Source organism: Vicia villosa, unplaced genomic scaffold, assembly GCF_029867415.1.
Source record: "Vicia villosa cultivar HV-30 ecotype Madison, WI unplaced genomic scaffold, Vvil1.0 ctg.000848F_1_1_1, whole genome shotgun sequence".
In the NCBI taxonomy this organism is placed as follows: Eukaryota; Viridiplantae; Streptophyta; class Magnoliopsida; order Fabales; family Fabaceae; genus Vicia; species Vicia villosa.
Genome location: NW_026705375.1, coordinates 329,476 through 349,336, shown reverse-complemented (window position 1 = coordinate 349,336; position 19,861 = coordinate 329,476). Strand labels below are relative to the sequence as shown.

The 19,861-nt window shown below is 37.4% G+C and overlaps 1 protein-coding gene across 3 annotated transcripts; it reads right to left on the bottom strand.

Moving 5' to 3' along the window:
• Positions 1–2,834: 2,834 nt before the first annotated feature.
• LOC131631603 (uncharacterized) lies at positions 2,835–15,842 on the bottom strand. Of its 3 annotated transcripts, none has more exons than XM_058902389.1 (2): positions 14,802–15,842; positions 2,835–6,999 (listed from the first exon to the last, which is right to left on the bottom strand). In XM_058902389.1, exon 2 carries the CDS (start codon positions 4,776–4,778, stop codon positions 3,885–3,887), a length of 894 nt encoding a protein of 297 aa, XP_058758372.1. In that variant the 5' UTR covers positions 4,779–6,999; positions 14,802–15,842; the 3' UTR covers positions 2,835–3,884. The 3 variants fall into 2 exon arrangements, 2 of the variants coding, with proteins under 2 accessions (XP_058758372.1, XP_058758373.1); XR_009292744.1 differs by lacking the exon at positions 2,835–6,999 and adding an exon at positions 7,018–11,915.
• Positions 15,843–19,861: the final 4,019 nt, after the last annotated feature.

Genomic DNA, 19,861 nt, shown 5'->3' with positions numbered 1-19,861 from the left:
TGGTAGGTGTTGGAGGGTTGAAAGTGAACCTGGAGTCGGGAAACACAAATCTGTAGGGGTTAGGTGTTTTGGTGGGAAAAGGGTGTGAGAGTGGTGAGGAGATATCTGTGAGATGGGTAGAGGGAGAAAGGATATCAGATGGTGAAGATGGTGGTTCCAGAGAGGTGAATGAAAAAGAAGAGATGGTGGAGGTCTGTGAAGAGGGAGGTGATTCAGGGATACCTTCAAGGGGTTGATACACACGTCTAGAGTAGTTTCCAGACATCATAGCTTCAAACGGGTTCACTTTGAGAGGGTCATAGGTGATCCTTACTCTTTTTGGTTTGATTTCTTGTTCATCGGTTGCCTTTCTCTTTTGTTTTCGATCAGTTTCTTGATTTCCAGAGCTTGACGAGGGATTCATGATGACTTTGCAGATAGTGAAAACTGCTAGGGTTTATGAGATGAATACAAAAAGAGAGAGAACGAAAAAGAAACTGAATGCAAGAGAGAGAGAGAGAGAGAAATATAAGAGGGAAAAGAGACGTTTGAAGAGTATAAAAAGAAACTGAAATGATGAATGGCATTTAATGTTACATGACGTGAGGAGAGATAATAACGACAAAAGAAGTGATTAGCACAGTTACCTAAGTAGGCGTCCCCTCAACTGCACGCACGTTTGTCCAGAAAAAGTGAACACGTGTTTACCATCTGGATAGTCAGTTATAGCTGTTTTACTTTTAAAGAGATTCTGAATCAACTTAGACAATGAAACGTTAGTAATAACTGAATCACTACTTCTAATTGATTACAAACAGAACTTCTTATAAAAGACTACTCCAATTTCATTTCAGAAGATACTCATACATAAGATCTTCTCATCTTCTCATTCTGGGCATAAATCCATACTGATATTCTTCAGAATGAACTTAAATCTATCTTCAGCAAGGGGTTTTGTAAAGATATCAGCCCATTGATGGTCTGTATCCACAAAGTTTAAAGATATAACACCCTTCTGAACATAGTCCCTTATGAAATGATGTTTAATCTCAATATGTTTAGCTTTTGAATGTAAGATAGGATTCTTAGATAAACATATAGCAGAAGTATTATCACAGAAAATAGGAATGTTACTCTCATATATCTGATAATCTTCTAGCTGACTTCTCATCCAGAGCATTTGTGTGCTACATCCAGCATCAGCAACATATTCTGCTTCTGTTGTTGAGATGGCAATTGTAGCTTGCTTCTTCCTGTACCATGAGATCAGATGACTTCCAAGAAATTGACAACTTCTAGAAGTACTTTTCCTTTCAATTCTATCTCCAGCACAGTCAGCATCACAGAATCCTACTAAGTTGTATTCTTTGGATCTTCTGTAAACTAAACCAACATTAGTAGTACCTTTCAGATACCTCAGAATTCTCTTAACTGCAGTTAAATGAGATTCTCTCGGATCTGATTGGAATCTAGCACACAAACAAACACTAAAGAGAATGTCAGGTCTAGAAGCAGTTAGGTATATAAGAGATCCAATCATACCTCTGTACAACTTCTGATCTACCTTCTTAGTTACCTCATCCTTACCTAGGACACATGTTGGATGCATAGGAGTTTTGGCTTCTTTGCTTTCAGAAAGATTAAACTTCTTCAGAAGTTCTTTCACATACTTCGTTTGATGAACATAGGTTCCATCAGAAGTTTGGTTGATTTGAATCCCAAGGAAATACTTGAGTTCTCCCATCATGCTCATTTCAATTTCAGCCTGCATAGACTCAGCAAACTCCTTTCCAAGTGTAGCATTAGATGTTCCAAAGATAATATCATCAACATATATTTGACAAATTAAAATATCCTTTTTAAATGTTTTACAAAAGAGAGTAGTGTCCACTTTTCCTCTAGTGAAATCATTTTCCAGAAGGAAAGAACTCAAACGTTCATACCAAGCTCTAGGAGCTTGTTTCAATCCGTATAATGATTTCTTTAATTTAAAAACATGATTTGGAGACATGGAGTCTTCAAAACCAGGAGGTTGATGGACATAAACTTCTTCATCTATGTAACCATTTAAGAAGGCACTCTTAACATCCATCTGATAAAGAGTGATGTTATGTTAAGTGGCAAAAGAAATTAATAGACGAATAGATTCTAACCTGGCCACTGGTGCAAAGGTTTCTGTGTAGTCAATCCCTTCTTGCTGACTATAACCTTGAGCAACCAGTCTGGCTTTGTTTCTTACCACTTCTCCCTTCTCGCTTAGCTTGTTTCTGAACACCCACTTAGTGCCGATGATGTTAAATCCTTTTGGTCTAGGAACCAAGTCCCATACATCATTCCTTGTAAACTGATTGAGTTCTTCTTGCATGGCAATTATCCAATCTGGATCTTCTAGAGCTTGATCAACAGAAGTTGGCTCGATCAAAGAAACAAGACCTAATTGACATTCTGCATTGTTCTTAAGGCATGCCCTTGTTCTTATGGGATCATCTTTCTTCCCAAGGATCACATCTTCTGAATGAGCTGAAGCAAGTCTAGGTGATCTTCTGACTGTTGGCTCTTCAGAAATCCTGAGATTCTCTAAAGATGCACCAACTTGATCGTCTGATCCATTGCTTCTGAGACTGCCAGCTTCTGCAACATTGCTTCTTGGTTCTACTGCTTCTGATATATCAATATCAAAATCTGCAAAATTCTCAAACTGCTTTGGTTTTTCAAGACCAAGCTTATCATCAAACCTGATATTGATTGATTCTTCTACAATCAATGTTTCAGTATTGTATACTCTGTAGCCTTTAGAGCGTTCAGAATATCCAAGAAGGAAACACTTTTGTGCTTTAGAATCAAACTTACCAAGATGATCTTTAGTATTCAGAATAAAACATACACATCCAAAAGGATGGAAATATGAAATGTTGGGCTTTCTGTTCTTCCACAATTCATAAGGAGTCTTATTTAGAATAGGTCTTATAGAGATTCTATTCTGAATATAACACGCAGTGTTTATTGCTTCTGCCCAGAAATGCTTAGCCATATTGGTTTCATTGATCATGGTTCTGGCCATTTCTTGTAGAGTCCTATTCTTTCGCTCTACAACTCCATTTTGCTGTGGAGTTCTAGGACAAGAGAAATCATGGGCAATACCATTTTCTTTGAAGAACTCCTCAAATAATTTGTTCTCAAACTCACCACCATGATCACTTCTGACCTTTATGATTTTACACTCTTTCTCAGATTGGATCTGAGTGCAGAATTCAAAGAACACTGAATGAGACTCATCCTTGTGTTTCAAGAACTTTACCCATGTCCAGCGGCTATAATCATCAACGATGACTAATCCATATTTCTTCCCTCTGACAGATGCTGTTTTGACTGGGCCAAACAGATGAATGTGCAAGAGTTCTAATGGCCTTGAGGTAGAAACAACATTCTTAGACTTGAATGCAGGTCTGGAGAACTTGCCCTTCTGACATGCTTCACAAAGAGCATCTGATTTGAATTTCAGATTTGGGAGTCCTCTGACCAGATTTAGTTTGTTAATCTGAGAAATCTTTCTCAAACTAGCATGACCTAATCTTCTGTGCCAGACCCATTGCTCCTCAGAAACAGACATAAGACAAGTCACCTTCTGCTTCTCAAGATCAGAAAGATCAATCTTATAAATGTTGTTCTTCCTCTTGCCTGTAAATAGGATTGAGCCATCCTTCTGACTTACAGCCTTGCAAGACTTTTGATTGAAGATTATATCATAACCATTGTCACTTAATTGACTTATGGACAATAAGTTATGCGTTAATCCTTCAACAAGAAGTACATTAGTTATGGAAGGAGAGTTACCAAGACTAATGGTTCCAGAGCCAATGATTTTGCCCTTCTGATCTCCTCCAAACTTGACATCTCCACCTGGTTTAAGCACCAGGTCTTGGAATGTAGACCTTCTTCCCGTCATGTGTCGCGAACACCCAGAGTCCAGGTACCATGACATTTTGCTTTTTGTCCTCTTTGCCGCCAAGGATATCTGCAACAGAAATTATCTTCTCCTTAGGTACCCACAATTTCTTGGGTCCTTTCTTGTTAGTTCTCCTCAAGTTCTGATTGAACTTGGGTTTAGCAAAATATTTAACAGGAGGAACAGCATGATATTCTTTAGGTTTGTCAGCATGATATTTCTTAGGATGTGTCACAAGCTTCTTGGTGTGAACAGTGTTAAACTTCTGTGCATGTGAAGTGAGCCTAATATCACGTGCATGGCCATATTTGAACTGATCATACAATGGCTTGTATGTGATCTTCAGATCATCAATAGGTTCAAATTTATGTGAGGTATCACCCTCATAGCCAAAACCAAACCTTTTGTTTCCAGAAACACCATATATCATAGAAGCAAGATGACTTCTGCCAATACTTCTAGATAAGAACTTTCTGAAGCTCGAGTCATATTCTTTCAGAATATGATTCATGCTAGGAATGGATTTTTCTGTTTCAGAAGGAGATCCACTATATTTGGATAGATTTAAAACTTTTTCCTTCAGTTCAGAATTTTCCAATTCCAGCTTCTTAGTTTCAAACTCAAACTGCTTTTTCAGCTTTTTGTATTTGATACTAAGATGAGCCTTGAGTTCCAGAAGTTCTGTTAAACTGGAAATTAACTCTTCTCTAGATAGTTCAGAAAATACCTCTTCAGAATCTGATTCTGATGTAGATTCTGATCCATCATCTTCTGTAGCCATCAGCGCGAAGTTGGCCTGCTCTCCTTCAGAGTCTGATTCTGATTCTGATTCTGAATCGTCCCATGTTGCCATAAGACCTTTCTTCTTATGAAACTTCTTCTTGGGATTCTCCTTCTGAAGTTTTGGACACTCGTTCTTGTAATGTCCAGGCTCATTGCACTCATAGCAGACAGCCTTCTTCTTGTCAGATCTTCTGTCACCAGAAGATTCTCCTCGTTCAAATCTCTTTGAGCTTCTGAATCCTCTGAACTTCCTTTGCTTGCTCTTCCAGAGTTGGTTTACCCTTCAGGAGATCATGGACAGTTCATCTTCTTCTTCAGATTCTGATTCTTCAGGATCTTCTTCTCTAGCCTGAAAAGCGTTAGTGCATTTTTTAACATTAGATTTTAATGCAATAGACTTACCTTTCTTCTGAGGCTCGTTTGCGTCCAGCTCTATTTCATGGCTTCTCAAGGCACTGATGAGCTCTTCCAAAGAAACTTCACTCAGATTCTTGGCAATCTTGAATGCAGTCACCATTGGACCCCATCTTCTGGGTAAGCTTCTGATAATCTTCTTTACATGATCAGCCTTGGTGTAGCCTTTATCCAGAACTCTCAATCCAGCAGTTAGAGTTTGAAATCTTGAGAACATCTTCTCAATATCTTCATCATCCTCCATCTTGAAGGCTTCATATTTCTGGATTAGAGAAAGAGCTTTAGTCTCCTTGACTTGAGCATTTCCCTCATGGGTCATTTTCAATGACTCATATATATCATGGGCAGTTTCCCTGTTAGATATCTTCTCATACTCAGCATGAGAGATAACATTCAGCAAAACAGTCCTACATTTATGATGATTCTTGAAATCTTTCTTTTGATCATCATTCATTTCGCTTCTCGTGAGCCTTACACCAGTAGCTTTAACAGGATCTTTGTAACCATCCAGCAGAAGATCCCATAGATCAGCATCCAGACCAAGAAAGTAACTTTCCAGTTTATCTTTCCAGTATTCAATATTTTCACCATCAAATACTGGTGGTCTAGTATAACCATTGTTACCATTGTATTGCTCAGCAGAGCCAGATGTAGATGCAGTTGGATTTGTTTGAACTTCACCAGCCATCTTTTATTGAAGCGTTTTTCTCTTCCTGAATCTTTTCTAAACACGGTTAAGTGCTTGCACCTTAGAACCGACGCTCTGATGCCAATTGAAGGATAGAAAAACACTTAGAAAAGGGGGGTTTGAATAAGTGTAGTCTTAAAAACTTCGAACAATAAAAACAATTTGCACAGTTATTTTTATCCTGGTTCGTTGTTAACTAAACTACTCCAGTCCACCCCCACGGAGTGATTTACCTCACCTGAGGATTTAATCCACTAATCGCAACAGATTACAATGGTTTTCCACTTAGCCCATGACTAAGTCTTCCAGAGTATCCTGATCACAACCTGATCACTCTAGGAACAAATGCTTAGACACAAGCTAAGACTTTCTTAGAGTATCCTGACCGCCACGTGATCACTCTAACTACAACTGCTTAGACACAAGCTAAGACTTCCTAGAGTATCCTGATCAACACTTGATCACTCTAGTTACTTACAAATTAATGTAATCAAATAAGAGTTTTACAATGCTTCTGAAAAGCTATAATCACAACAGTGATATTTCTCTTAACGTTTAAGCTTAATCTCACTAATATATTACAACAGCAATGTAGTGAGCTTTGATGAAGATGAAGTTTCTGAGCTTTGATTTGAACAGCGTTTCAGCAAGTTTTTCAGAATAAGTTTGTTCAGAATTGGTAACCTTACTTTTCATCAGAACTTCATATTTATAGGCACTTGAGAAGATGACCGTTGGGAGCATTTAATGCTTTGCGTGTTCCGTACAGCATTGCATTTAATGTTTCACGCTTTTGTCAACTACCTCGAGCCTTGTTCACGCTGTATCTACTGACGTTGCCTTTAATAGCTTCCAACGTTCCTTTTGTCAGTCAGCGTAGCCTGCCTCCTGTACTTTCTTCTGATCTGATGTTTATGTATACAACGTTTGAATATCATCAGAGTCAAACAGCTTGGTGCATAGCATCTTCTTGTCTTCTGACCTTGAAGTGCTTCTGAGCGTGATACCATGAGAACTTCAGTGCTTCTGCTTCTGATCTCAAGCTCTTCTGATGCTTCCATAGACCCATGTTCTGATTCTGCCTTGACCATCTTCTGATGTTTTGCCAGACCATGTTCTGATGTTGCATGCTGAACCTTCTGAGACAAAGCTTCTAAGCGCTGATTTGTGCATACTCTTTATATATTTCCTGAAAGGGAAATTGCAATGTATTAGAGTACCACATTATCTCACACAAAATTCATATCCTTGTTATCATCGAAACTAAGAATATTGATCAGAACAAATCTTGTTCTAACACTAGCAAGATCACCTGTGTAAAAGATTGTTTTGTAAATGCATATGAACTATGTATATGCATGTGATCCTATTGTTTGCACAATGCGAATGTATGAACCGTTTGTTTATGAGTAATGTTTGGTAGTATGGTGCTCGTACGCGTGTATAATCATTGCAGATGCATGATGTCTGTACATGTAAATGTTGCGCGTATGCAAATTCATATGTATGTATGCTAATGTGTATGTATATATGGTGATCCCTAGATTTTATCTCCTTATAATCCATTGAATTTGTTTAAACCATGCAGCGACTATGCTTATGCCGACTAGTAATGCTTATGCGTAGAAGCGGAACTTCAGGTTTAAGTCTCCTTCTAGACCATTAGGTCCTGAACCAATCCCTTGGCACCCTTTATTTTTTTTAATAGACGTTGCGATGTAGGAGATGTAATGTATTAACCAATGTATGCAATGCATGGCTTATGTATGATGCTCCAACGATAGGTTGTTAATAACCAAAGCGTATATAGCTCGCTAATGTTGTAAGGTTGTTTGATAGGGTGGGTGTGATGCTAGCGCGACTTCCCAATACCTGCTTTTGAACTTGAAGATCATAGTTAGGAGAAATATTTGTTGGAGGTTGTAAAGTGTGAGGATGCCTTTTCCTTTTGTTGTGCGTCTCACCCTGGTTTGGCTTTTTGAATTACTCCACACCTTTGACTTTTCGAAGTTCTCCACGTCTTTAACTTTTTGCAATTCTCCGCATCTTTAACCTCTTGGAATTCTCCACACCTTTAACCTTTTGAAATTCTCCACACCTTTAACCTTTTGAATTGTTCACCCTATGGATCGAGTTTCGTCTCTGACCTCGGGAGAGGTAAACACCAGGGAGAATCCCCTCAGTGTTAAGAACTCTGTGGGGGTGCCAATGGACATTGGGCTTTAACTTGCAAGATACACCTTTTTGGTCATTGCCTTGTGGAGCATCGAATGCTTCTGACTTCTCAACATGTGCCATTTCTTGGAGAATTTTCAGCTTGAGAAGATTCCCTCTATTCACCATGTTGGGTATTAGGAATCCGGATAAGGAACCCTTTCTGAGATGAGTGGAACAACTCCGAGGAGAAATAAACTCCTATACTTTGGGAGAGAATGAATTCTCAAGAGAAATAAACTCCTATGCTCGGGGAGAGACTTTTCTAGGAGAAATAAACTCATATGCTTGAGGAATGGAATCCACTCTCAGGAGAAATAAACTCCTATGCTTGGGGAGAGAGTAACTTGCTGGGGAAAAGCATTGTGACACTTCTCCATTATGTAATGGCCAACCGCACCTTACAGGTGAATGACAGTTTCTTTAATACAAACCAAAAGAGTATGCCCCATGCTGCCTGACTTGTGAAGATATCTGATTTACAAAGACATTTGCCTCGAAAGGATCCTTACACCACAATTACTTGAGAAAATTTTGCCCCAACATATTCAATTATTTGAAATATTCTTTCTCTTGATCAACAGATCCTTGAAGAGATTTTTTGAATCTCGACATAATTGCCCCAGATTAACTGAATTCTGAGAGAGATGTCTCGACATCACTGCTTTAGATTGATTGAAATCAAGAGAGAGATTCCTCGACTTGATTGACCCTAATTGGTCGAATTTGAGATGGCAAACCTTGATTTGATTGCCCCGGGTAGGCTGAACTCACAAGAGAGATTCCTCGTCGTGACTGCCCCTGATTATGTACATGTTATCGGAATCCTCAAGTCTACTTCTCTTGAAGTCAACTAAACTATGGAAGCAACTTTATCGCGCTCAATGGAGTCTTCCCTCAAGGTACTTAATCAAAATTCATCTACTCAACAGAGTATTCAGACTTCTCCCCTCAGGGTAGTCAATCAAACAAGGTATCGACTAATTTGCTCAATGGAGCATTCAACCCTTTCCCCTCAGGGTAACCAATCAAGAACAATATCAAAATGATCAGGCTCAACGGAGTCTTCAGGCACTTGTCCCTTAATGATCAAGCAACGAGGACATCAAACTGCACATGCTCAATGAAGTATTCAGACAACTTGCTTTGCTAATCAGTCTCTGAAATGATTGCTTTTTATTCTACGGAGTTCTCAAGTCTCTTTTACTTTGACATGATCAAACTCTTCATGGATTCTCATTATGGAGATTTCATTGATGTTTAAGCAAATGTCTTGTATGCAAAATAATATTGATTCTAAGAATGATAATTCTAATGCAAAGCCTATGCTAGTCTTGAAGTTTAAAAATCTTTATGCAATGAGGTGGCCACCTCTTGTTAATGAAATGTAAAGCGGACATACAATACCAACATAAATATGTGTTACGCTTCATTGGGAGTCAGCTAAACGCCATCTCATCGAAGTGTGCTTTCAAAAAAAACCCTACTTCAATTAGGACTTTTAAGGGTTGTAACTTGGCCTGGTTCATGGTTTTCAGAAACAAAGGATTTTTAGGCTCAAAATTATTTGATACCCACCCCTTCATGATATTCTCCATTCCTAAATTCAATTAACTCAACATGAGTGCTCATCCCTCACAAGGAATTTTGAAATGGTTAAGGAATCAATGAGGCTTTTCTGATGTGACAGTCATTCACCTTTTATTCTTTGAGCTTGTAATCACACGACTTTGTCCTTTAGATGAGGATTCTTATTTTGTAATCCTTGTTTTTCTCCTTTGCTTTTGTTTTTTTTCCCTAACTTTTTCTTGGACAGATTCTTTTGAATTCTGATTTGGAAGTCCAGCGGGATGCCCTAACTTTTGCCTAAGTCACTTGTTTTCAAGTTATTGACTTAGCGGGCTCTTTTTTAATTCATTCTTTTATTTTATTTTTTTGAACAAGTCGTGTGATCCCGAATATCTGATTTGTTGGAAGGATTGTGACTGCCTCGTTCCACGATTAATGAAGAATTACCATTGTGGTATCGTCATCTTTTGTCCTCTTGGTAGGTGAAGGATAACCATCGCGGTTTTGATTTTCCTCAACCTTTTGAAAGATAACCGTTGTTATATCCTTAGATGCATATCCTTTATGAGTTTTAAAGACTCGGTTAGGTTAAATGAACACTACCCTGCCCCAGGGTTAAGATAAAGTTTTTTTCTGATCCGAAAAGAAACTCCTACTTCAAGGCTCAAAGGGGTTAACGAGGGTCTATCTCCCTTATGTCTCCGGTGTTTGGGGATTTGAAACAATGTCTGTACATCTTCAACAGGGTTTTATTCAAAAACACACAATTAGGGATTTTGCATTTTTTTCATCATTCTCCCTCCGCTCGTTGCCTAAGCAAGCGATTAGTAAAAGTTGGTATCGTAATGCCAAAAACTTTTATGAGAAAACAAATGGATTACTTCAAGACAAATATAAACAATGTATTATGGTTTTCATTTGAAAATTACCAAATTTTTACATGCAATCAATGCTTAAACAAACAATGAAATGTTACAAATGAGAATGCAATAAAGATCTTAAATGAATGCCATTGTTGAGGAGACTTGACTCCGTATAGACTTATTGCTCTCGAATTTCTTTTGCAGTTTTGATACCCCATCGAGACTTCAATTTGTGCATAAAACCTCTTGGAGTGGATGCGGTTGTTCTGAAATCAACGAAGACTTGAATTCTGCCTTTGAATGTCCTACCACCTTCAGTTGAATGGCTAGGTGCCCCAGCAAGGTAGCCACTTAGAATTATCATACGTTCCTTCCATACACTTTAGATTACTTCCCAGAAGAATATTCCAAAAAGACGTACAAAATTGGTGCATTTTGCCTTACTTTAGGGATTCGAGCAATGAAAATGATGCAATACTCGAGATAGACAATGTCTTGCTTATCCCTCGGTCGGGAGCCCAACATAGATGTTAGAACAGTAATCACCATCATGACTGGAGGAATGTTGTATTATCATCGAACTCAGGAGAGCTATTTATGGTGAAGAAAACCCAAAACACCAACTGGAATATCAACAATCAGGGATATAACTGAGTACAAGGCATTGAAATTACATCGGTTCATTTCCCATATTATTTTTGTCTTTGTTGACAAGCCAAGGCTTTTGAGAAGAAAATTCCGGGAAGAGATAACCCATGATATGAAGCGAAAGCTTGAGAATGAGAAATGTCTTCGTAGAACACCCTTGATTACCAAATGGCAAAGGATTCTGACGGTGTCACCCAAGAATTTGTAATGCTTTAGGGATTCGAGCAATGCGAATGGTGCAATGCTCAAGATAAGAATACGTCTTGCTTATCCCTCGGTCGGAAGCCCCAGGCAACTTCCACATATGCACGAGAGATAGATTACCACTCTGACTTGCATGTCTAAACTAATTAGAGAGAGAATAAATGACCTTTGCAGCTCTTGACATCAAGCACTAGGCACAATCCAACAATGTCTAAATCAACGGAGTCACAATCTTTTATGGCTTTCAACCTTGTCTCCAAGAGGTGGAATCTTTTTGTTATTTCAATGATCGGAAACTTGAGGACTTCAATTCCCAAATTGTTCTCATGATGGGTTCCCTTCTTAACAGTAATAGGAATCTCAATAGTACTCATACATTCTGATTCACAAGACCTCCTTCTGGGGTGAGATTAACATCTGCATTTGGCCTCTGAAGAACCTGTCTCAACTCTTCGTGTCTAAAAGCAAGGGCTTGAATAGCCTCCATACACTGATTCAGGTTAATCCCCATTTTTGTCCTCATCTCATTTAAGTCCTCACGGAGTTGTTCCATCATTAACTTCGAGCACATAGCGGTGAGAAGTCAATTTGCTGCTGAAATCAAAATCTGAATAGAAAGGGCCCCCATAAGCTTCTGAGAGAACTATGAAATGCATGATAGTATGGATGCATGTTTCATTTCTAAGGGATCCTAAAGTCTTTTCATCAACTTTCATTTCTCTTTTATTCTCTTTTTTTTGCATATAGTATCTTTTCTTTTTATTCTTTTTATTTTTCTACTTTTTTTTCGTTTCCTCTTATTTTTTTGGAAATAGACTTTAGAATCCCGCACAAATGAAATGGATAAAGTAATGATGTTATGTGATGCAAAAGCATGAGATCAAGGTCCATATAATCTTAGTAACCATTGTACAATCCTCTGAATAACTGATATATGTCAGATGTCATGAGATCAAAGGTCCGGCATAGGTACCACACAACCATAGGAACAATAGTCACCAACATAACTGAATAGTCACTGAAGCAACTGGAAAAACTCATCGGAAAAACAATGAAGTCGCCATCGAGTGTTTATTTATCCCAAGAGAAGGGAAAGGAAATTATCGACTAAAACCTATAAACAAACAAACAAACAAAGGTCTACGACCTAGAGAAAAGGGTAAAGGGGTCGGTTACACAAGGGGAAGGGTTTAGCACCCCTCACGTCTGTCGTACTCGACGGGATCCACTCTTGTTAGTTGTTAATCTATGGGTGTTAAGAGTCTAAAGCTTAAAGCTAAATGAAATGCATGACAAAAGAAAGAAAACAAAACACGGGGAAAGAAGGAAATATTTACAAAGTGTGCTCGTTCGGACCCCGCAATCCAATGCCTACGTATCCCTTAAAGGAATCAGAGCAGCCGTAGTTCGGCTGAAAAGTTTCTGTATGTTTTTGTGTTTTTTAGGTGGACAGAGGTTAAGATCACATCCCAACGTTGCTCGACCTTTGGAGACTCACACGCCTAAGTATGAGAAGGACTTAATATATCCTTAAAAGAAAAAGAAAATTGGTTTGTGTTTTTTGATGTAGATAGAGGTGATCTAGAGCCCAATGCAAGGATGCCCACCTTTCTCCACTTTTTAAGAGTCTGAAATTTATTAGATATTTTATGTGTTTTTTATGGAATGTAGATAGTGGTGAATTAAATCCCAATGCAAGGATACTCACCCTTCTCCACTTATTAAGTTTTTTAGTTGGTATTTTTTAGAGGGAAATGTGGATAGTGGTGAATTAAATCCCAATGCAAGGATACTCACCCATCTCCACTTATTTGATATCTATTAAGTGTTTTAAAAGTTGAAAAGAAAAAAGAATGACCTAAACTAAGAGGGAGACTAATCAATACCTAATGTTGACATGCTTGGATAAGATCCTAAGGTCTAATGACTTTGAAAAAGTCAAGTCCTAAGGGAGCATGGCAAAAAAGAGACAAGCGAGGATAAACACAAGCAAACTCAAGATAAACAATGTGTATTCAAGATACACCAAGAGATACACAAGTAATAAAAGAGACAATGTAGAGATACACTCAAACAATGTCAAGAAACAATCAACACAAATCATAAAGAAGACATGCAAGGATACACACAAGCAATGTCAATAGACAAGATATCACAAAGAAAAGAAAACAGCACACAAGCCACATGAAATAAACCACATAAGGAAATACTTATCAATCAAACAATGGCTCATTGATCCCTCAAAAGATCTCACCTCACAACAAAATTAATCAAAACAAGCTATCACTAATTAAGTAAGAAGCAAATAACACCTAAATGACCAACAAAAATGAAAAGCCAACAAGCATACACAAACAAGAAGTAAACACTTCAAGAACATGAGATAACCATCTCAAAAGACAAAAACAAATACTTAACCAAGTAATGAAATAAAGAAAAAAAAGAGGCGAAATAAAATCAAATACAAGAATTAAAACAAAAACTAATATTTTTGGTTTTTTTTAAATGAAAATAAAATTTAAACTAAAACATGTTTTTGGATTTTTTAAATAAGAATCAAACAATTAGAAATAAAATCCTATTAAAAATAAACTAAATTTAAATTCTAAGTGAAATCTAATTATCACTAATTTAACATTAACATTCTAATTATACTAAACCTAAAAGTTAATTCTAATTAAAAATCTAATTAAAAACTTAAATTAAAACTAATTAAAATTCTAATTAAAATAACACTCAGGGGGTGTCAAAAGGAGTTGCGCGCTGGGCCCAATTGAATTGGCCCAGAATTACTAAGAAGTCTGCCAGGGGGTGCCAACCAAATGAGGGCGCTGCAGGGTGTATGAAGCATCCGCTTGGGCTGAGAAATAAATAAAGGAGACAGGCCCATAAGCATAGACATCCAATGGAAGTGTGATCCGAATGGGGTGGTGCAACAAGAAATTCGGTGGGCTTAATGGGAAGTATGAGGCCTACAAACTTAACACACCAGGAGGGGTGCGTTGGAGATAAAGGGTGCGGTAAGATCCAAGAAAAAAACGTAATGGGCTCATGAAGCTTAGATCCAAATGAAACAAAAAGCCCTAAAAACCCTAAAGAGGATCTGCCTCACTCAAATCGGTCCCTCCCCTTTCACTCTCATCTTACGCTCTGTTCTAACCTTCCCCTGTTCCAATTTCACGATAAAATCTCCAACGGCTCTCTTACTCTCAAAACTCTCTCTGTTTCTAACCTTAGACTCTCAAATCCTCAATCTAACTCTCTGCTTCTTTTCAATTCAAAAATACTCAACCTTACTGTCCGTTCATCTCTCACGTTCTAAACTCTCTACAGAGTGATAACAAAAATCGTCTACTCGCACAGGAGAATCAATCACCATTTTCAACAAATATCAATCATCAATCATAGAAATCAAAGAGAATTAACGGCAATAACAAAAACAACAAACAACAAACTCGATTCGATAACAGTTACGAAGAGCAGAAGAAGTTACCGATGGAGATGACAACTCTCGATGATTCACTTGTACAACTCTGCATCTACTCCTTTTTTCTGCTTCAAGTTCTATTTCTTCGCAAATTTCTGGAATGTTGAGTTGATGCGTGGAAGATGATACGAACTGTAAGTTTGCCTGAAACTTTTTGAGTCGCGTCGGTGTTGTTGCGGCGATGTCGCTTGTGTTGCCGAAGCTGATGTGTTGTTCAGAGTCGTTGCTGATGCGTATTATCGCGTGTGATTCAATTGTTGGCTGAGTTGCGGTATGGATCTACAAGTTTGAGTCGTGCGTGTGATGATGATGAAGAGATGTGAGTTGAAGTTTTTGTGGATGGATTAATAGTGAAAATTATAAAAGGATGAAGTATTAGTTTTGACAGTGATGAAGCTTGGTTAGATGGGTGTTTGTATTCTTGAAGTTTATATGGTTATGGTTGATAATATGGTGAATTTTGATGAATTTGGATAATGACAAAGTGAGTGTATGGTTTATGTTTGGTTGAAGAATCAGAGGTGGTGGTTTGAATTTGTTTTGCAGATAGGGTGATAGAGAGTTGGTGAAGGTTGTTTGTTGAAGAACTTTATTGGAGTGTTTTGGTTCTGTTATTACTGAGATGAAGGAGTTGTTGTTGTTTCTGTGTTGGTTTGTTGTTCTGATCTTACAGGCTAATCCATGGAGATTGAAGTGCAAATGAGAGGTGATGGAAGTGGTTTATTTTGTTTACAATATTTATGATGTGAAGATGGAGGAAGTTTGTTACAATTTCTGCAGCATTTCAATACAATTTTCTTCCTCCCCTTTCTTAGTGTGATGAGAGCTTGTTATATAGGCAATGAGAGTGAGGGCATTGTGGAGATTTTGAGTGAATAGAATGGATAAGATCAAGGACAAGTTTGTTAGGAATGAAGAATAATTTTGCAGATTTTGTGGAGAGTGGGAAGGTGAGTGGAGAGGAAGTAAATCGTGAGAAAGAGAATGGAGAGAAAAAAGAAGTTTGTTAATTTTTGTCTTTTATGGCTTCTAGAGGGTGATGTAGTATGATTGTATGAATGAGGAATTGGTGACATTCTCTTTGCTGAGAAAAATCGTGTGAAATAGATGGGAGTGGTCCCACCCAAAAACAAATAAAAAGGAATCATGGGTTGACTTGAAAATGGACCTAAATATGACATATGGGCTTTGAAATTCTTGAACCTTGTAATAAATGAACCAAATAAATTCTCTTTTGATTGTCTTGGATTCTTGGATTCACTATTTGCACCTAACAACAAAAAAACAATAACAAGAATACTAATAATAATAATATGATAGGAGAAAGAAAATTGATTTTAAATTTTAATAGAAATCCAACTTAGAAAACTAAATCGAATTAAGATTAAAATTGTAAAATCCTACAATATTAGTAGAAATGAATAAAATATAATTAAATTGAAAAATCTAGTGAAATGCGCTAAATGGACATGAATATATACTTTTGATTTTTCTTGAATGAGATGCAAATATGCTAATGTTCTAATGAAAGTATGCAAATGATATGCAAAACCTTATACTGATGAAAAGCGAAAAATAAGCCAAATAGCAGCGAAATAGTAGGGCAAATTTTAGGGTGCAACAGTCACCAACGGTACCTGTCATGTATATCCCTCCCCACTCACAGGTGAATCTAGGTCAGGGTAGATCAAAAGGTCTCCAGCGTTAACAGTTCTCCTGAAACAACATCATTGTTGCAAATACATGCCAAAGATGGTATCTCATTTGAACCTCAACTGGTCGTGGGTCTCATGATCGCAATCAACAGAACCTGACATTCTGTTGGCGTCATGACTATCCACTCTATCCTAGGTATCCTATGTGTCAACTATGGCCTGGGTATTGGGCCTTTTACCTCATAGAACATCCCACCCAACCTGCAAACAGAGAAAATAAGTTGTCCCCACGGGGACCCATAATATAGTCCAGATACATGTGGAAAGTAAACATGATATGCAAGCAGAAAATAAACATGATATGCAAGCATATATACAAATGATGCAAACATATAAACAAACAAAGAAACACCAAAAGAAAAGAAACAAACAAAGGCTAGGATCGACTCGCTAAGAATGGACCAGCACAGGTCTATCACATCCCCAACAGAGTCGCCAGTTGTCGCTATCGCGAAAAATTGGAATCAGAGTCGCCACTAATATATTTATCCCATCGAGGGAAAGGAATACCATAAAACCTAACTCAGAATAAGAAAAAAGGTCTTGCGACCAGAGAATAGGGTACGGGAGTCGGTTACGCAAAGGGAAGGTGCTAGCACCCCTCACGCCCATCGAACTCGATGGTATCCACCTATGTTTGTTTCTATATAAAGGGTGTATCTATGTCTAAACCTAAATGCGAATGAATGCAAAAGAAACACAGGGAAAAGAAGGAATTATTTACAAGTGTGCTCGATTAGGCCCCGCGACCCAATGCCTACGTATCCCTTACAAGGAATCAGAGCTACCGTAGTTCGGCTCAATAGTTTCCATTTGTTTTGTGTTTTTTAGTTGAACAGCGGTTAAGATCACAATCCACGATGCTCGAGCTTTGGAGACTTATACGCCTAATTCTGGACTGGACTCAACATATTCTTAAGCAGCAGAATGAACTTGGGTTTGTGTTTTTTATGTAACTACATTATGAACAAAACCCAATACAAGGTTTCGTACCACTTCGTCACTTTGTTTTACTTTGAACCTTTATTAAGTGTTTTAAATGTTTTTGGTTGGGTATTTTTTAAGGGGATTTACTTTGCGACTTGAATCACATGAAAATGTATAATGATCGAGAAACAGATTAGGGAATAAATCACACTCATTTCACTCCCATTAGGTAGTGATCGAGACACAGATTAGGGAATGAATTCCACTCATTTCTCTCCCACCAAGTGATTGAGAAACAGATTAGGGAATAAATCCCACTCACTTCTCTCCCACTTTTAGTAAGGTGTGATTCGCATCTCAATTTATTAGTGTTTTAATGTGGAAACGAAAAAAGAATGAAAGAGGGAACTAAATCTAATAGCCTAATCTAAGTTATTCTAATTCCTATTTAACAACTAAGGGAAGTATACTAAGATAAAAATCTATCACCATATCAATCAAGTGAAATTATATACAAGGAAATATTAGACTAAACAATTATGTACATATGAAAAGAAAAATTCAAGTAAAAATAGAAGAAAAAGATTTAAAATTCTATTTCAGGTTTTAATACCCTTTAAGAATCTCTAATAGTATGTACAAAAAGAAACTAAGGCTATTGCATAAATGCAAATTGAATTATGGACTAAATTTACATGATTAACCACTTAGAAACATACACTAATCGGGTAAAAAAAACCTAATGAAAATCTAATCAAAACAAGGAATTGAACTTTTATTTATTATACACAACATGATACATGAGTCCACTGATATCACACAAAAAATGGCAATTAAATTCTACTCCTAAGGCATTTAACCAAATTATTTTGTAAAACATACTAAACATAAAAGTAGAATGAACACATGTGAAGAAATGATTTATTAAAAATAGTAAAATAATTTCCAAAAATCTAAAAAAAAATACTAAAATTATCTACACACATGAAACTACCTAAAACATATTTTTATTGATTTTTTATTTCAATTGAAACTGAATTACCAAACAGAAATTTAGAGAAGAAACAGTTTTAAGTAAAAGGAAACAATATTGGCAGGAGGGTGTAAAAGCGTTTTCTTTGTAAACTGAATTCAAGTTGCAATGGAGTTTGGGCCATAAACTGAAAGGTGTTAATAGAAAAGCATTGAGCCCAATAAAAAAATAGGTTCCATGGCCCAACATCACCTTACCATATTATTCCTTTTATTATGGTTATAGGAACGTGACAGAAGTAAAAGTGAACCTACATCAATTAGTCATGCTATTAGTAAGTCACCTAATGACAAAAATACCATCCATGGCCAATCAATGAGCAACAACACATTATTCCATTAAAAATAAGTGAAACAAACAAAAAAGAAAGAAAGAAAACGTGATTGCACGGGCCAATGGTGCCACTCACGTGAACAGTACGTGATAGTACTGTTCATCTTCTCCGACGGACCAAACGGTGGCCACGATTGCGTCGGCGCGGAAGTGCTCGGAATTAACAGAAAGAAATATCACTCCCACTTGATTTTCCGTGCTTATTTCAAATATGCCCTTGGTTTTCATTGATTCTCTCCCTATCATTCAAACCGAACCACGCCCTAAAACCTATCACAACTTGAACTTAACCAAAACTCTTCACTAATCACATCACTGTGTCCATAATTAAACATAGAATTCCTCCACGAGATTCAAACAGTGAAACAACAACACATTTCGTATAAACAGAAAAACAAACTCAAGAATCAAAGAGAATTCTCATACTTGCTATACCGAATGCATGAATTACTACACGTGACCTAAGATACTGAGGAAGTATGAGAATCTAACCTGAAAGAGTTCTTGATTCAGAGTTATACGAAGAATTCCACGAGCTGCGATCCAATGCCTTGAACCTTAAAGTCAGTGATGAGTATCAAACGCTTCCAATGATTCCTGAAACTCGATGATGATGATGATGACGACCATGGTTTTAAATTGCGGTTGCGGATGTTGCGATTGCGATCATTGCGCTTGTTGCGATGCGCATTGCGGCTGTTGCGGTGTGAATTTTTTTAAAGGAAGTGTTTCAAATATTATATTGAAAAACACTTAATGTTATGTTTTTTTTGTTATATAAAAAGTAAATTGAGTTTTAGAAATCTAATATATTGATTTTTGATTAAAATACTTAAAAAAACATGATGAAAATTGTCCGATGGGGTTCCGAATACATCTGGTGGCTAGATTTTAAAATCACACCGCAATTGCGGTCCGATGCGGTTGTGGAGGCAACCGCATCCGCAGTATTACGGGTGCAATTGCGGTTGCAGACCGCAATTTAAAACCATGATGACGACTCCTGAAAGATCTCATATATCCTGAGAAATAAACTCAGGTGAACCAACTTCAATCTG